Source organism: Lepidochelys kempii, chromosome 3 (genome assembly GCF_965140285.1).
Source record: "Lepidochelys kempii isolate rLepKem1 chromosome 3, rLepKem1.hap1, whole genome shotgun sequence".
Classification (NCBI taxonomy): Eukaryota; Metazoa; Chordata; order Testudines; family Cheloniidae; genus Lepidochelys; species Lepidochelys kempii.
The window spans coordinates 146940880-146960196 of NC_136382.1; the positions used below are offsets into that span (position 1 = coordinate 146940880).

Consider the following 19317-nt stretch of genomic DNA (forward strand, 5'->3'; position numbering starts at 1 on the left):
AGTGCCTAACTGCTAAGGAGCAACAAATCCCACTGAAAGTCAGCTGGCTGCTTTTGAAAATCTCACTCTCAGGGTGCAATCCTGACCCCACTGAAGTCAAAGGGAGTTTTGCCATTGATTTCAGTGGGGCCTTTGCCAGGAATAAACAGTCCAGTACAACCAGTGTTTAGTGTGATCCACAGTGTGTTGAGCAAACAGAAAAGTCAAATGAGTGTAGACACTCCTCAAACTACTCTTAACTGAATGTTCATTATGATTGTGCAGGGTTACATGATAAACTCATTCAGAACATTAAGCAGAACACATTCTCCACTCCGGAGCAAAGAGCACATGTTCTGCTGAGTCAGAAGCTGGCATACAGTGATACCAACACGCATTCTTAAATGTTCTTTTGTATGAATATTTTGTCACACTAAAAATGTTCCCACGAAAGCATCCTGTTTTTTTATTTTGAAGATCTGATAACCTTAGGTATTGCTTTAAAACTTAATACATTACTTTATATTGTGAACCGAAGGAGGAGAGACATTATAAGATTTTACCCAGTGTTTTGGAAACTACCCACGCTAGATAACAAGACACAATCAGGAGTCTTACAGAAGATTTTTATTTCTCCCTAGAAGATTCTCTCCAGCATCAGCAAGATGAAAAAATGAACGTCTGAGTTCCTAAACTTGGGAAACAACTTGCAGCAACTTTGCTATCCTGGCCCTTATTTGACTCCTCAACATTGTAAAGGAAATGTTACCCTGTGAAGTAACTGCAATTCTTTCTTCGGACGGGTGTTCCACTTCAGGTGCACATGCGCCTCCTGAAACCTTGATCAGAAATTTCTAGCTAGCAGTGCCCATTTGGCCCACACAGGTGTCCTATGCCTCCTAGTGGCAGACACCAAGACCGGGGCTATATAGGGGTGTGTGGGTGAACCACCCCCAGTTCCTTTTCCTCTCAGTCATCCCCTAGGGAACGACTGAAGCAGAGGGGAAGCAGGATGGGTACTGGAGCACCCATAGGGGGACACATCTTGAAGAACTATAGTTACTGTACAGGGTGAGTAACATTTCCTCCTTCTTCGAGTAGCATCCCTAGCGGTGCTCCACGTCGGGTGATTTCCAAACAGTATCCCCAGAAGGAGAAAGGAGCTTCAGAACAGGATCCAGAACTGAAGATAGTACTGCAGAGCCAAGTACCACATCAGATCTGATGGCACGGAACAGGGTGTAATGTTTTGAAAACGATGGACTGAAGACCTGGTAGCGGCGCTACCTATCTCAGATACCAGGGTATTCTTCAAAAAAGCAGTAGACGGCACTTCTGATCTGGTTGAATGTGCTCTCACCACCAGCAGGGGTCTGAGCACCTGCAGACTTGACCCAATATCCATTTTGAAAGTCTTTGGGCAGAAATGGGAGCCCCCTTACACCTATTCATTAGGATATGAATAGGTGGACACACTAGTGTTCTGTCTTGGGCTGAAGAGGGAGAGAAAGAACTGAGGGTGGTTCACCCATATGTCCCTATATAGTCTTGCTGTCCGCCACAAGGAGGCATGGGGAGCACGTGTGGGCCAAATGGGCACTGCTAGCTAAAAATCTCTGATCAAGGGCTCAAGATGCATACATGCACCTGAAGTGGAGCATCTTGGAAAAGGGCAAATATAGTGCCCATTTATTAAAAGGGAAATAAGGACAACCCGGGGAATTACAGACCAGTCAGCTTAACTTCTGTACCCCGAAAGATAATGGAGCAAATAATGAAGCAATCAATTTCCAAACACCAGAAGATAATAAGGTGATAAACAACAATCAGCATGGATTTGTCAAGAACAAATTGTGTCAAACCAACCTGATAGCTTTCTTTGACAGGGTAACAAGCCTTGTGGATGGGGGTAAGCGGTAGATGTGGTATATCTTGACTTTCGTAAGGCTTTTGATACTGTCTCGCATTATCGTCTCATAAACAAACCAGGGAAATACAACCTAGATGGATCTACTATAAGGTGGGTGCATAACTGGTTGGAAAATCGTTCCAGAGAGTAGTTATCAGTGGTTCCCAGTCATGCTGGAAGGGCATAATGAGTGGGATCCCACAGGGATCGATTCGGGGTACAGTTCTGTTCAATATCTTCATCAATGATTTAGATAATGGCATAGAGAGTACACTTATAAAGTCTGCGGATGACACAAAGCTGAGAGGGGTTGCAAGTGCTTTGGAGGAGAGGATTAAAATTCAAAATGATCTGGACAAACTTGAGAAATGGTCTGAAGTAAACAGGATGAAATTCAATAAAGACAAATCGAAAGAACTCCACTTAGGAAGGAACAATCAGTTGCACACCTACACAATGGGAAATGACAGCCTAGGAGGGAGTACTGTGGGAAGGGATCTGGTGGTGTGGACCACAAGCTAAATATAAGTCAACAGTGTAACGCTGTTGCAAAAGAAGCAAACAGCATTCTGGGATGTACTGGCAGTATTGTAAGCAAGACACGAGAAGTAATTCTTCTGCTCTACTCCGTGATGATTAGGCTTCAGCTGGAGTATTGTGCCCAGTTCAGGGCACCACATTTCAGGAAAGATGTGGACAAATTGGAGAAAATCCAGAGAAGAGCAACAAAACTGATTAAAGTTCTAGAAAAAATGACCTATGAGGGAAGATTGAAAAAGCTGGGTTTGTTTAGTCTGGAGAAGAGAAGACTGAGGGGGGACATGATAACAGTTTTCAATTATGTAAAAGGTGGTTACAAGGAGAAGGAACAAAAATTGTTTTTCTTAACCTCTGAGGATAGGAGAAGAAGCAACGGGCTTAAATTGCAGCAAGACAGGTTTAGGTTGGACATTAAGAAAAGTTTTCTATTTGTCAGGATGGTTAAGCACTGGAATAAACTGCCTAGGGAAGTGGTGGAAACTCCATCATTGGGGATTTTTAAGAGTGGGTTGGACAAACACCTGTCAGGGATGGTCTAGATAATACTTAGTCCTGCCTTGAGTGCAGGGGACTGAACTAGATGACTTCTCGAGGTTCAGTTCTATGATTCTATCCGTAGGGACACTATTCAAAGAAGAATGACTCTTTCGGACATATCCAGCTGTTGAAATTCTATCTGCCACACTGGTCATCTCTTTCTATAAACTAGAAACCATAACTCCAGTTCTCTTTACTTGTTAGGCTGGAAAAGTTTATCCCCATTCACAGCTGACAGCCTTTAAATATGTTTTTTCTATCAGAGCCCCATTGGTACCCAGTGAAAATCATTTATATGACAGCAGTGCCTCATTTGGGCTAGGTGCTGTACAAACACAGAGTAGCAGACAGTCCCTCTCAGACAGCTTACAGTCTAGGAAGACATGGGATGGGAAAGGAAACAGAGGTGAGGTGACTTGTCTAAGCTCACCCAGCAGATCACTGACAGAACCAGGACTGAAACCCAGAGCTCCTGAGTCCCAGTCTATTGCTCTAGCCCTCTTAATACAGTTCTAAAATCTCTGCCTGTTTACTGAAATTTAGTAAAACGTTTTATTGAAAAGGGTTAACATTTTAAGGAAACAGAAACCTGTTCTCATTTTCATTCTAGTATTTTGTTTACCAGTGACATAATGCAGGGGTTACACAGACATACAATGGATCAGAAAAGCTTGCTTTTTATACACTGCCAGGAATGATCTCACAGTCAGTTTGATTTGTTTCAAGGTCTACTTGAGAGGATCTGTGGTACATAAAGCACTAAAAATCACAGCATAACTTTAGGTATAAAGGAAAATCCAGGTGCTGCAGGAAGTGATGTTGGTGATTAAGCAGGTACTGCTCTCTCCTCTGAATTTGTATTGAATAAATGTTGGAGCATAGTATTCATGGTCACGAGGGATCCATTTCCCATGGAAAAATGTGGAATTTGCATTTTTACAAAGAATATTTAGTTTTTACATTTTGTGGAAAAAAAAAAGCCATATACAATAGAACCGCATACCACTAGTGCATGCACAGGAATATGGGAAATTGACACTTCAGCCTCGGGCGGCTGGGCTCTGGCTGTCAGCCCCAGGCAGTGGGGCTCCGGCTGTCAGCTTTCATTTTAATCACAGAAAAAAACGTGCATTTTTGTGTGTTTTTATTGGAGAATTTTGGGCTTTTATATCACGGAAAACTAGGATGGCTGGTGGTCACTGTACCACAGGAGTTGCTGTGTTTTGGATAAGATTTAAAGTATAGGTTGTGACTTCTTGTGCTCATTAAAAAAACTGGAGGACCACATACATTCCTTTGTAGGTAAATCCCCCAAATTCCCTGGAGTTCACTAGGGACTTCACAGGTGCTAACAACTTTACATGGAAGATGTTCAGATACAATCGTGAGGGGCAGAAGTAAGAATGCAAAGATCTATATAGAGACAGAAATAGGTAGATAGATAGTAAATCCATGTCTACCTACATTCCCCTGGTAGCTTCCTTTCCATATTTTTGGAGATGCTTTAAATATTATAAGAGTTTTAAAAAATAATTGGATAGAGGAGTTTTCACTTTTTTTACTAAACTATTTGGTCACCTAGTGCTTTTGAACAGCTTCTATATTGCTTTGAGAGATGGTGGTTTAGCGAATTTAGTGAAGCTTGGTAAAGAACTTTGGGATTCTGCAGAATGAAAGATGGTAGCTCTCTAAATGTAAAATTTTCATTATGACATAATTACTGTTGATATACGACCTACTAAATTAATATTACAAAACATGATTGAGACTGTAAGCTCTTTGAGGCAGGGACTGTCTCTTACTATGTGAATGTACGTGCCTGCTGCAATGTAATCCTGATCCATGACTAGGATGGAGATCAGCAAGCAATATCTGAGAGTATTACTTTTATTGCAGTAAAGCACTGCACTTAGCCCTATACAACACGGTACAAAAAAATCATTGTCCCAGAGAGCTTACAATCTAAGCATAAGAAAAGAGACAGAGATTCAAGCAGATTGGGAGAGCATAAGAAAACAATAATACTAGTCAGCATGATAAGCAGAGGTCACAGCTATATATTGGTAGTAGCTCGGTCTCTTCCACGCTGCCTAAAGGTTCCAAGAAGTTAATGAAGTCAATCAGTAGCTCCCTAAAGGTGATGAAACTAGGGAACCAAGGTGGGTGAGGAAATATCTTTCACTGGTCGAACTTCTGCTGGTGAAAGAGACAAGCTTTTGAGATACACAGAGCTCTCCTTCAGGTCTTTCACCAACAGAAGTTGGTCCAATAAAAGATGTTACCTCACCCACCTTGTCTCTCTGATATCCTCGGACCAACATGGCTATAACAAAATTGCATGAAACTAGGGAAGTGAGTGCTCCTCTCCTGGATGTTTTAAACATAAAGGAAAATATATGGCCCTTTGTCTGAAATGATGCTTGCTCTTGCTCATATATTCACTGGCTCTTGCTTATATATTCACCTGTTTTTATGTTTCATTTATGGGAACATTTTCTTGTTCTGGCCACATACTTTAATCCAGATTAAGATCATGACCCATAATTCATTAAGGGCAGTCGGAGTTTTTTCACTGACTTCAGTGGATTTTGGATCAGGCCCTGAGCAAACAAAACGATTTCTCTGCCTTTCCTCTAACATTTAAACTCCTTCTGTTCCATAAACTCTTGGTTTGATTAAGCAGAAGAAACTGGTCTCAGTTATTACATATGTATACATAAGCCACATTACACAAATGACATGAAAGATCAACAAATGTTACACATGGGGGAAGGGGCTCTCAAAGCCAGACTGACAATACCGCAACAGGCTATTTATTATTCAAAGACAAATGACCAGGATTCATCTACCTGGTGGGGCTCAAGTATCACACTTCTAACAGATTTAACCACAATATTTCATTTCATTGGTCCAATTTTTAATATTTTCCCTTCAAGTAACATAAAATAGGACTTTAAAACATGATTTATAAAGTGTTCACACTTCCATCTAAAATTAAAAATAGGCTAAAGTCAAAATAGTTTTTTTTAAGACTATCCCTTTTTCCTTAACTTCCATCAGTCTTACACATTTCTTGTGAGTAAAAGCAGAGGAACACACATACATAGGTTTATGATGTACCTTCATATACATTTATATAGATAAATTCGTAGAAACATAATTTAATGTAGAAACAAAGAAATTGCTCCATACAATTCTGTGCTAGCATTGCAGTTTAGTTGATTAATCATTCCAAGAACACAGTTAATGCATTTGGTGTTCTTGCCTATGTGGTGTCCATTGCCAGCAGTGGACTTTATAATGAGAGATTATACTTCCAGCAAAAATAATTTAAAACAAACCGTAGATCCAAAAATTAAAAATAAAGCTATGAATCAAAAAGATAGAATGCATCAATTTCATATCCCAATTGCCATCCACTTACAGGGCCTGATCCAAAAATGACTGAAGTCAAAGGTAGTCTTTCTACTAGCTTCCATGAGCTTTGGATCAGACTCCCAGGGACTATTCTCTATGGTTCTTCTACAAGATCATCATGGCATGAAGAGCTAAAAGTGCTTTTCGTCACAGCTGCAACGTTAGAAGTAAAGCTTCTAAATCTTTCTGGGCTTCTTTATCCTAAGACAAGAAAACAAACAAACATGCGATGAGATGTGGGATGCCCCGTGTGTTGCAGTTTGTTTTTATCATGCTAATATGTGCTCACGCACGTTTCTCTATTAACAAAAGATATTACGTAAAATTAATAGCCATGGAATGTCCACAACTACAAATCGTTGAACTAGTTACTTTTTCTTTTTCAGTGATCGTACAAGTAAAACGGGGGGGGGGGGGAAGAGGGGGAAGTAGAGCCCATGGCAGTCTTCTTCACACAGCTCTGACAAAGCACTTCCACCTTACCAGTAATATCCTTAGTGTGGAAGCATTGGTGCGAGGCCCACACTTTTATGGGTACAGTGTGGGTCAACAGACATTTGGCTTCTATTCTGTGTGGAAGTTTGTATGCTGTGAATATACTGTGTCTAAGAGGATGCATCTCTGACTCTTCTTTGGAACTCTATCATCCAATTATCAAGAAAATATGAGAAACATACCTAATGATTTAGGGCCAGATCCTGCCCTAACCCTATGTGTCGATATACCCTTCCCTCCCCTCCTCCCAGTTCCAGGCATGCAGTGGAAGAGAAGGGGCTGCATGCCTGGTAGTTCCCCCTCCCCTGTACATGTGGGTGAGGAGTGGAGGGGTGATACAGTTTTGGCTCCACCCCCAGCCCTCCTCCCCCCCTTACACATACTACAGCCAGTAGAGTTGAGGCATCATGGGGGCAAAGGTAGTAATCTGCTACTGCTATAGTACGGCAGGTTACTCTCACTTGGAAATAAGCGGGGAGCAGGAAAATAACTTTGGGCTCCTCCTAGGGCAGTATACAGGTAAACAGCTTACACAAGGCCGTGCCTAAAGGCAAAACCTGGCCAACCGAATTCTTTTGAAGGTCATAAATGATTACGTTTTGGCCATTAAATATAATCCATTATCCAAAGGTATTTTTGTATTTATACAAAATATCAGCTCTAAAATATGATGATCTAGTCATTGAAGCATTTCTCCTGAAAATTGCCACCTGTGTGTTACTTCTCCCTGCCCATGCACAAACTTCCATCTCACAAAGCCAGTATCAATTCAGATAAAGCTACATTTTTAAAAGTCTGTACATGATGCACACAAAGAAGTAGGGGTGAAAACACCTGATTCACACACACAAGTTCGGGGTTCACATGCACCAAAGCATAGGCATGCACACAACAGGTGTTCTGTACTAGTATTTCCAAAATTAGAAGCCGTGGTTTCTTCAACCGCCAAGGTAATGCTGCAAAGGAAATTTTCTAAAAGAAAATTCTGCAGACCAAGACAGTGAAGCAATCACTTAATTTCAGGATCACTGTGTTATTCAATCAAAGAACTGGAACAAAATACAGAACATTTTAAAATATAGTTTATGGGTGAATAAACTCCTGCTCCTCTTTATTTTGGTTAGTTGTCTATAATGACATGGTGGAATAAAGAGAAATATTTGAAACTGATAGAAAACATATGCAAGAAATGTCAAATGATATTATACTATCAGGCCGGATTAAGGCATAAATACGTTAGCTGTATAAGTCCTTTGAATATGTGCTCTCACTGGCAACAATAGGCTATACTATCCACCTAATCATTTATCAGAGTCTTGAAAGGCACATATCGTACAGCCTGTACACTCTTGCCAGAATACTCTTGGTAACGGGAAGAAATATCACATTATATCCCACACCTCTTAAATTTCATGCCACTGCACCCCCGCAGAGTGTCTGGTCTAAGAGTATGGCTACACTCAAAACTTCAAAGCGCTCCCGTGGCAGTGCTCTGAAGTGAGAGCATGGTCATGCTCCAGCGCTGGGGGAGAGCTCTCCCAGCGCTCCTGGTAGTCCACCTCCACGAGGGGATTAGCTTAGAGCGCTGGGGCACTGTTCACACTGGCGCTTTGCAGCGCTGTAACTTGCTGCGTGCGAGGGGGTGTTTTTTCACACCCCTGAGCGAGAAAGTTACAGTGCTGTCAAGTGCCAGTGTAGCCATAGCCATTGGCTCTTAATACAGAGTTGGAAAACACACAATCCTCGCATCAAGAAACTGCCACAATCTTGGTTCAGAAGTATAATAGGTTTACAAATTTACGACTGTTCATTCAGTGGAATTCAGAAATGATTTTCAGGGCTAAACGCAGAAGTAACTGAACAGGCACTCTTGCTACAGTTAGGGAAAAAAAAATAGTTCTAGTCTTTTCACACTTCTCTCAGCCAAAAGGTATAAATACTTCTCTCAGGTTCTGTCATATCCTAGGGAATTTTATTCAGTATTTCAAAGACGGATTGAGTTCCTTATTCACACCACAAATTATCCCTTTTAAAAATCATCTCCAAAATAGCCGTGCATATTTCTCTCTTTCCTTAGAAGAAAAACAAGACTAATACATTGGGCAATCTTTTCAGACAGTTGCAACACACCCAGAGCTAAAGGTTGGGCAATCTTTCCTGCATCTGCCTCTGCTGCTAAGAAAAGAAATTAGAGAAAGAAACCAAAATGTGGCTGCTCTAAAAACTACTTGAAAGAAGAGATTGGTAATAGCATGGAGCCTGCTTAATGGCCTATGTGAATTGTTCTATCCAGAGAGAAGAGACCACATTGCAAAAAGCACAACTACTGGAATTTTTGCTGGCAATACCAACAAAGAAACCAAACACTGAATAGAAACAGGTCCCTCCAGGTGAGGGTTGTAGCACACTGGCAGGGAAGAAAAGCTTGCACTGCTGTTGACTGTGACCGTGCTTTATGGAGGAAGAGCTCAGATTCCAGGGCTGTCAACCTGGCATGCGGAGGTGCAGTGTGGAGGTAAAGGAGATCACTGATTATTGTGGGAGTAGAGGATCACTGGTCCTGCACAGCTTTCTCCCTTAAGGCATTTTAGAAATTCACTGGGTCTCATCTTCTAGGGATGAACAATCATATTGATTCATTTGTAGCTGGGAGGATGGGAAGGCCTTGATCTCCTTCTGGAGACCAGGAAAGCAGTTTGTTGGCAAGAGACCCAGTTGTTCACTCCTAGGTTGAAGATTGGCTCTAGCTGAGTAGGTAGGACCAATTGCCATTTTCAACTTTGACTTTCTACTGAAAAACACACATTGGTTAAACGCTTCTAATATATTTTTACAATCAAATGTGAGTTCCATATGTTCTGTGGGCCATAAACTGCTCCCTAAAGGACATTTAAGGTTATGGGCTCATCCACCCCCCGCTCCCTTCTCTTCCTGTTTAGATGTCTCTCTTTTGTCCATCAACTTCAGGGAATTTAGCAACGGAGAGAAAGATCTGAGGGATTAGAGATAGAAAAAGTAAAGAGAGGCAGCTGAGAAAGGGGACAAAGAGGAAAGGGAGGTTGTTGAGAACAGGAAAGGGAGAAGAGGTTGTTGGGGAGAGAGGTTTGCTAGCCTTAATCTGCGGGTGTTTTGCAGCTAATTTCTGAATGTTTTTCTTTAACTGCAAATAAAAATATGGGAGAAAGATAAAAATCTTTATTTTTACCTCCCATCTCTCAGCTATTTCCTTATGCATGAAACATTCAGCACAATGGATACTTAACGTGTGTTTGGTGATAAAGCCCCAACTGTGCATCACTGGGAGTCGACACATCATGGCAACATTGCAAAATGGGTGCACCAGCAAACCAGAACATAACTTTGTGCTATTGGGGCCAAATTCTAGACTGCTATCCATCAGGTATGACTTCACTGAAGTCAATGGGGCTACAAGGCTTGTTTCATCAGTTCAGAGTTTGGCCATCAGGGTCCAAAACTATACTCTAATATTCATTAAATGGACAGCATTGATGTTACCATGTTTTGAGAACCACTCTCATAACTTCTGGTTATAGCTATATAATTCCTGTACAGGTCCATGAGACACCCTCAAGTACACTACGAGAGAGACCCAATCACACACAATGGTGGCCAATTAGAGTAAAATCTCTTGTGGACAATATATTTAGTTATATAAACTAACCTGCTGCCTGTTCCCAATTTAATAACTACCGCAGGCACTTCATATATAATAAGCATAACTGCAGTAGTCATCAGTTTAAATATAATTTCATAATATTGCTTTCCTCCTTAGATATTTCAATAAATCACTGCAGTCACCCACTTGCAATTTTCTGTGTTGTTACTGTATGTCACAAGACAGGGCGTTTTACTGTCTCACATATTTCTAATGTCTTCCTCTGGAAATGAGCCATGATTTCTCAAGACTTCTAATTATCAATGCCACCAAAATGAAAAACATGCAGTTGACTGTTTGCAATGCTGCATGTTCTAATGACACTTTATTTAAAAAATTATCAAAATGACTGAAAACTCATATTTCAGCTATTTCTAGGATTTGTGTTGCAGAGGTATGTCTTCGACAGATGACTTGAGGTTCAATTTATACTGATCATCAGTTATGTAAAGTTTTATATCCTGACTGGCTCTTTGTCCAACCTTGAAAACCAAATTTCACCACTTAATTTGGTTTCATTTTAGCACAGTTAGCAGCAGCATATCCCAAATTTTTGAAAGCTGAGCCTCCCTTCAGGAAAATGAAACTAATTGCACCTCCTTTCAATCCTGGCATGTGCTACCATCTCAATTTATATTTCTCCTACATGTCCGTAACTAGTCCTTGAAGCACCAACATGGCCCACACTGCAATCAATCAATCACATTTTTATTACACTGACACCTATGTTCAAACATTTAGGGTGACTGGATAGCAAGTATGAAAAATCGGGATGACCATTTTTTTTTCTCCCCAGGGCATTAGGTATATTGCATATATAAGACAAAGCCCCTAATATAGGAACGGTCCTGATAATGTCGGAATGTCTGGTCACCCTACTTACATTTGAGAGTATGCTGCCATGACTGCTTAGTAATAAACTAATCATCAGTTTCATCATAACATGTTAAACTCAATACATAGAGGTAGGATAGTTTATTAATATGTATAAAAATTACCACACAAGTGTGCCCCCAATCAAAAAAATGCAAATATCCAGGTCATCTCCCCATATACTTTTTTGGACTGTGAAAAAAATGTAAGCAATAGAAAAAGTCAAGCCTTTTGGCAATAACTTAAAAACCATGTAGATTATAATGTATGAGAGAGAGGTAAAAAAAAGAAAAGGAGAATATAGAAGGTGTTAATCTTCTGTTTTATAAATTTAGTACCTTAACATATAGTCTGTTTTTAAGCAGCATGTTTCAGTTGTTAGTCTGTAAGAGTAAATTATGGTGCCCCAAAGATTGCCTATTCTGGCTGGGCCCTTTACTGAAATTCAAACAGTCACATTCAGTGCAAAGGGAATCCCCAACCAAATCAATATCTAATGCCTTTGGTATCAATTTCTCCACAAACAGAATATAACCCATGCCCTTCTCTGCTCCAATCATACAACCATGGTGGTTTACCAAGATTTCTAGCTCTCTTCCCATGGCAGGATTATGGAAAAGAGGCAGCCTCTCTATGGTTGAGTTTGAGACTTATTTTTGACGAAAAATCCTGATTCCTCCCCAATCCCAAATACTCAATAAAGGTAATTTCCCCTTAAAATTTGGTACTTTTGTACTCCCATGCCATATCTACAAACCAACTTGTCACAGAAATTTCAGATTAGGTTTATTTGAAGTATCTTGGCAAGACCTAGTAAGGGTGAACAGTTCGTGAGATTGGGAAAAGCACATTTAAGATGATGCAAGAGTGTTTCAAACATCAAAATAACCTGTGGGGCGGTGAGTTATATACACTCGTGGTGCCTGGGCTCCAGCAATATTCAGGGCCCGGTTCCACCAATGTTTGGGGCCAGGTCTCTCCCCCGGCCCCGCCTGCCGCCCCTCCCCCGAATGTCCCCAGGCCCCCACTTGCCGCCCCTGCTCACCTCCTCCACCCCGGAGCCTGAAGCTCATGCTGACTCTGCTCTGCCAGCTCCCCGCATCAACTGCTGCCGCAGGGTCCTAGTGCCCCCTATTCTTATCCTGCCCTCCCACACCCCAAACCTCTCATCCCCAGCCCTCATCCCCCCGCACCTTAATCCTCTGCCCCAGCCCTGAGCCCCCTCCCACACCACAAACCTCTCATCCTCAGCCCCACAGCCCTTACCCTTGCACCCCCAAACTCCCTCCCAGAGCCTGCACCCCTCATCCCCTCCTGCACCCCCACCCCCTGCCCCAGCCCGGAGCCTACACCCAGCACCCAAACTCCATCCCAGAGCATGCACCCCAGACCCCCTCCCCCACCCAAACTCCCTCCCAGAGCCTTAGGCAGGTGGGGGGCGGAGTTTGGCGTGGGTGGGTTGTGGGCACCACCAAAATTTCTACACACCTGCCACCCCTGCGCAGGTACAGCAAACTTTCAAAGGGGTCAAATGACTGATGGAGACTGCAATTCTCTCTCTTTCTCTCATATACACACTCATTTATTTTGTGTGTGTGTGTGTGTGTGTGTGTGTGTGTATACACACACATACTTTCTCTCTATATATACACATGCACATATATATAGTGCAAAAATATACATGTGAGTGTCTTTAGCCCTTTCCTATGCAAACTGTTGAAAATGTGAATCTATCACTAGGGAGGTCTGTCATGGTTATTTATATACACAAAAAAACCTGCACAGGCTGAGTTCTTCCCCTGTTGCTGCATTCTTGTCCAATATCAAGGGATTCTTCAGATTTTCACATTTCCCAGCTAAGTACCTTGACTCATCTGCCCTCTACTCTTGATCCCACAAGTTCCAGATCTTAATCCTTGTTTCCAGTCCATCTGCCTCCTCCTCATGGACTTTTTAATATTTTCAAGAGCTGCTGTAATCCTTAGTAAATCCCTGGCTCCTGCTAACCTACTACGGTCATCAGGCAATGGATGCCGGTCAGGAGTAAGGCCCTGCAGCTGCAGTATTCCTGATGCCCTAATGAGTCACCTAGGCTGCCTGATGGACTGCCCTGCCTGATTAGCTCAGGAAGCTAGCAGGCCAGTTCTTAAATACACCCACGCCCTCCCTGCTTTCTTGTGCTTACCTCTCACCAAACCCTGCTCCTCTACAGCTCCAGCCCAGATCGTGCCCTGCATCTCGTCTTGTTCCCATCCTGTCCCAGCCCTGCTCTTACCTCAGAACCAGACCTGCTCCTGCCAATAGTCTTAATGCTCGTCTTAGTTTTACTCCATTACTACTTGTTATACTACCTTAGTCTTAACACTGAGAAGGGAGAAATTATTTGTACTTTCAAATACTCTTGAATGGTTATCATGTGCCACCTTACACCCTGATCCTTTAATGGAGCTGTTCATAGGCAGACCTCATCGACATCAGTGGGGCTCTATGTCAGCCCAATGGGCTGCCTATATGGAGGATCAGGGTATTAATGATCACTCAGTCAAGCTGTATATATTTAGCTCTTAGTCTTTTACTATTGTGACATAGATCCTAATATTCAGAGAAAGTTATCTTAAAGCAAAATCTAATTTTGTAACAAACTGTAAAATGAAATGGTAAAGTATTCTCTTAACTAAAACTTACTTTAATAACATTTTTACTGTAGCAACACATCATTTAATCCATCTGGTGGCAAAATGGGTCATATAGCACTCTTGGATGTCATAGCTGTAGTCATAGTTGATGTTTTGGTGACTGGTCAGACAGCTGTATTTGAACATAGCATGTTCAGGATCAGTGCCACACTATTTACGTGCTAAAGTGTTAAAAGAAGCAGTGAGAGATAAAAAGACATCTTTTAAAAAGTGGAAGTCAAATCCTATTGAGGTAAATAGAAAGGAGCATAAACATTGTCAAATTAAATGTAATAAGAAAAGCCAAAAAGGAGTTTGAAAAACAGCTAGCCAAAAACTCAAAAGATAATAAAATGTTTTTTAAGTACATCAGAAGCAGGAAGCCTGCTAAACAACCAGTGGGGCCCCTGGACGATCGAGATACAAAAGGAGCACTTAAAGATGATAAAGTCATTGCAGCGAAACTAAATGAATTCTTTGCTAAATGAATTCCTTCACAGCTGAGGATGTAAGGGAGAGTCCCAAACCTGAGCTGTCTTTCGTAGATGACAAATCTGAGGAATTGTCACAGATTGAAGTGTCACTAGAGGTGATTTTGGAATTAATTGAGAAACTTAACAGTAACAAGTCACTGGGACCAGATGGCATTCACGCAAGAGTTCTGAAAGAACTCAAATGTGAAATTGCGGAACTATTAACTATGGTTTGTCACCTGTCCTTTAAATCCACTTCTGTATTCAATGACTGGAAGATAGCTAATGTAACGCCAATATTTAAGAAGGGCTCTTGAGGTGATCCCGGCAATTACAGACCGGTAGGTCTAACGTCTGTACCGGGCAAATTCATAGATTCATAGATATTTAGGTCAGAAGGGACCATTATGATCATCTAGCCTGACCTCCTGCACAACGCAGGCCAAAGAATTTCACCCACCACTCCTACAAAAAAAACCTCACACCTATATCTGTACTATTGAAGTCCTCAAATCGTAGTTTAAAGACTTCAAGGAACAGAGAATCCTCCAGCAAGTGACCCGTGCCCCATGCTAAAGAAGAAGGTGAAAAACCTCCAGGGCCTCTTCCAATCTGCTCTGGAGGAAAATTCCTTCCCAACCCCAAATATGGCAGTCAGCTAAATCCTGAGCATATGGGCAAGACTCATCAGCCAGATACTACAGAAAATTCTTTCCTGGGTAACTCAGATCCCACCCCATCTAATAGCCCATCACAGGCCATTAGGCCTATTTACCATGAATATATAATTACCAAAACCATGTTATCCCATCATACCATCTCCTCCATAAACTTATCGAGTTTAATCTTAAAGCCAGATAGATCTTTTGCCCCCACTGCTTCCCTTGGAAGGCTATTCCAAAACTTCACTCCTCTGATGGTTAAAAACCTTCGTCTAATTTCTAGTCTAAATTTCCTAGTGGCCAGTTTATATCCATTTGTTCTTGTGTCCACATTGGTACGGAGCTTAACTAATTCCTCTCCCTCTCCGGTATTTATCCCTCTGATATATTTATAGAGAGCAATCATATCTCCCCTCAACCTTCTTTTAGTTAGGCTAAACAAGCCAAGCTCCTTGAGTCTCCTTTCATAAGACAAGTTTTCCATTCCTCGGATCATCCTAGTAGCCCTTCTCTGTACCTGTTCCAATCTGAATTCATCCTTCTTAAACATGGGAGACCAGAACTGCACACAGTATTCCAGGTGAGGTCTCACCAGTGCCTTGTATAACGGTACTAAAACCTCCTTATCCCTACTGGAAATACCTCTTCTGATGCATCCCAAGACCGCATTAGCTTTTTTCACAGCCATATCACACTGGCGGCTCATAGTCATCTTATGATCAACCAATACTCCAAGGTCCTTTTCCTCCTCCGTTACTTCTAATTGATGCGTCCCTAGCTTATAACTAAAATTCTTGTTATTAATCCCTAAATGCATGCCCTTACACTTCTCACTATTAAATTTCATCCTATTACTATTACTCCAGTTTACAACGTCATCCAGATCCTCCTGTAGGGTATCCCTGTCCTCCTCTAAATTGGCAATACCTCCCAGCTTTGTATCATCCGCAAACTTTATTAGCACACTCCCACTTTTTGTGCCAAGGTCAGTAATAAAAAGATTAAATAAGACTGGTCCCAAAACCGATCCTTGAGGAACTCCACTGGTAACCTCCCTCCAGCCTGACAGTTCACCTTTCAGTAGGACCCGTTGTAGTCTCCCCTTTAACCAGTTCCTTATCCACCTTTCAATTTTCCCATTGAGCCCCATCTTATCCAATTTAACTCATAATTCCCCATGTGGCACGGTATCAAATGCTTTACTAAAATCGATCCACTGCGTTTTCTTTGTCTAAAAAATCTGTTACTTTCTCAAAGAAGGAGATCAGGTTGGTTTGGCACGATCTACCTTTTGTAAAACTATGTTGTATTTTGTCCCATTTACCATTGACTTCAATGTCCTTAACTACCTTCTCCTTCAAAATTTTTTCCAAGACCTTGCATACCACAGATGTCAAACTAACAGGCCTATAATTACCCGGATGACTTTTTTTTTCCCCTTTCTTAAAAATAGGAACTATGTTAGCAATTCTTCAATCATACAGTACAACCCCTCAGTTTACAGAGTCATTAAAAATTCTTGCTAAATTAGTTGAGACAATAGTAAAGAATAAAATTGTCAGACACATAGAAGAACATAAATTGTTGGGCAAAAATCAGCATGGTTTCTGTAAAGGGAAATCATGTCTTACTAATCTATTAGAGTTCTTTGAAGAGGTCAACAAACATGTGGACAACGGGGATCCAGTAGACATAGTGTACTTAGATTTCCAGAAAGCCTTCGACGAAGTCCCTCACCAAAGGCTCTTATGTAAATTAAGTTGTCATGGGATAAGAGGGAAGATCCTTTCATGGATTGAGAACTGGTTAAAAGACAGGGAACAAAGGGTAGGAATAAATGGTAAATTTTCAGTATGGAGAGGGGTAACCAGTGGTGTTCCTCAAGGGTCAGTCCTAGGACCAATCCTATTCAACTTATTCATAAATGATCTGGAGAAAGGGGTAATCAGTGAGGTGGCAAAGTTTGCAGATGATACTACACTGCTCAAGATAGTTAAGACCAAAGCAGACTGTGAAGAACTTCAAAAAGATCTCACAAAACTAAGTGATTAGGCAACAAAATGGCAAATGAAATTTAATGTGGATAAATGTAAAGTAATCCACATTGAAAAAAAATAACCCTAACTATACATACAATATGATGGGGGTTAATTTAGCTACAACTAATCAGGAAAGAGATCTTGGAGTCATCATGGATAGTTCTCTGAAGACGTTCATGCAGTGTGCAACGGCAGTCAAAAAAGCAAACAGGATGTTAGGAATAATTAAAAAAGGGATAGAGAATAAGACGGAGAATATCTTATTGCCCTTATATAAATCCATGGTATGCCCACCTCTTGAATATTGCGTACAGATGTGGTCTCATCTCAAAAAATATATACTGGCATTAGAAAAGGTTCAGAGAAGGGCAACTAAGATGATTAGGGGTTTGGAACGGGTCCCATATGAGGACAGATTAAAGAGGCTAGGACTTTTCAGCTTGGAAAAGAGGAGACTAAGGGGGGATATGATAGAGGTATATAAAATCATGAGTGGTGTGGAGAAAGTGAATAAGGAAAAGTTATTTACTTGTTCCCATAATATAAGAACTAGGGGCCACCAAATGAAATTAATGGGCAGCAGGTTTAAAACAAATAAAAGGAAGTCCTTCTTCACACAGTGCACAGTCAACCTGTGGAACTCCTTGCCTGAGAAGGTTGTGAAGGCTAGAACTATAACAGGGTTTAAAAGAGAATTGGATAAATTCATGGAGGTGAAGTCCATTAATGGCTATTAGCCAGGATGGGTAAGGAATGGTGTTCCTAGACTCTGTTTGTCAGAGGGTGGAGATGGATGGCAGGAGAGAGATCACTTGATCATTACCTGTTAGGTTCACTCCCTCTGGGAAACCTGGCATTGGCCACTGTCAGTAGATAGGATACTGAGCTGGATGGACCTTGGGTCTGACCCAGTATGGCCATTCTTATGTTCTTCCCGGACACCCCGGTAATCCAGTTTTGATCCTCAGCTCTGATTCCTGATTCTGACTCGGTCTTTACCATTGGCTCTGTCATTTGGCTTCTGACTCCAGTTCTGACCTTCGACCCTGGTTCTGGCCTTGTCTTGAGCCAGGGCTCTGGCATTTGGACTCTGACCACTAGGCATGAATGCCTCAGACCCGGTCTCCTGACAATATCTTCATTGTGCATTTCTATAACATTCAAATGTGTGTTTCTTTAATGTCTGCAGGGTTATTGTAGCCATGTTGGTCCCAGGAATTAAGAGAGATTATAAATGAGGTAATATCTTTTATTGGACCAGCTTCTGTTGGTGAGAGAGACAAGCTTCCAAGCGACACAAGAGCTCTTCTTCAGGCGTAGCTTGAAAGCTTGTCTTTCTCACCAACAGAAGTTGGTCCAATAAAAGATATTACCTCACCCTCCTTGTTTCTTTGATGTTTAACCTTAATTCTGAATTTCTTGTGTTTTTAGTAGTAGTTTTTTGATAACTACAGTATGCCAATACATTGTACCACCATTAATATACTTATATATAGTCTCCATCTTAACTCCAGTTTAATATAATTTTTGTCTGGATTGGATACATCTTCCAGTGTAAATGGATAGCGCTTCCTGCTTTGCTGTTTTCAGCTCTTCTGAAATGACAACTCTTTTTTGGGGGATAGGGGAGGCAGGCGTTTATAACCACAGTTCCTCACGTTTATTTTTATATGGGGCCATGGATGATTGGAACCTTCTAATTTTTTCGGGTAACATGCTACTAAATCTTTTATTATACTGCTTAGCGATTAATTCATTGTTCCCAATAGACAAGCATGGTATCTTCACTGTGGCCCACATGGAGGATATAAAAGCAAGTTATTTTTCTTGTTTTGCTTTTTATACTTGGACATATTAAAACTATATTTTTAGGTTCTTGCTGCTACAAGTTTCACCACTGACAATATACAAGATTCTTTGTTAAAAACAAGGAATCGGTGCTTTCAGTTCTGCAACACTAGGCCTCCTTTGCTTGCTGAGAACTGTATTTTTAATACTATATGCATATACAAACTCACACCTCCTTTTTAAATTTCAAATGA

General features: G+C 41.2%; 1 protein-coding gene across 2 annotated transcripts in view; it reads right to left on the minus strand.

The window, feature by feature from the left end:
* Positions 1–3535: 3535 nt before the first annotated feature.
* The window catches only part of RMDN2 (regulator of microtubule dynamics 2), a 74001-nt gene continuing 58219 nt past the window's right edge, over positions 3536–19317 (minus strand). The window contains exons 11-12 of one of the 2 annotated variants that reach the window (XR_012158182.2): positions 14112–14283; positions 3536–6583 (exon numbers count right to left, since the gene is read on the minus strand). Coding sequence is in view for 1 of the 2 variants with exons in the window: in XM_073338402.1 (XP_073194503.1) it covers positions 6530–6583 (54 nt within the window). In the remaining variant the exon portion in view is untranslated. The remainder of the gene's footprint in view (positions 6584–14111; positions 14284–19317) is intronic. The other variant, XM_073338402.1, reaches the window with a different exon arrangement.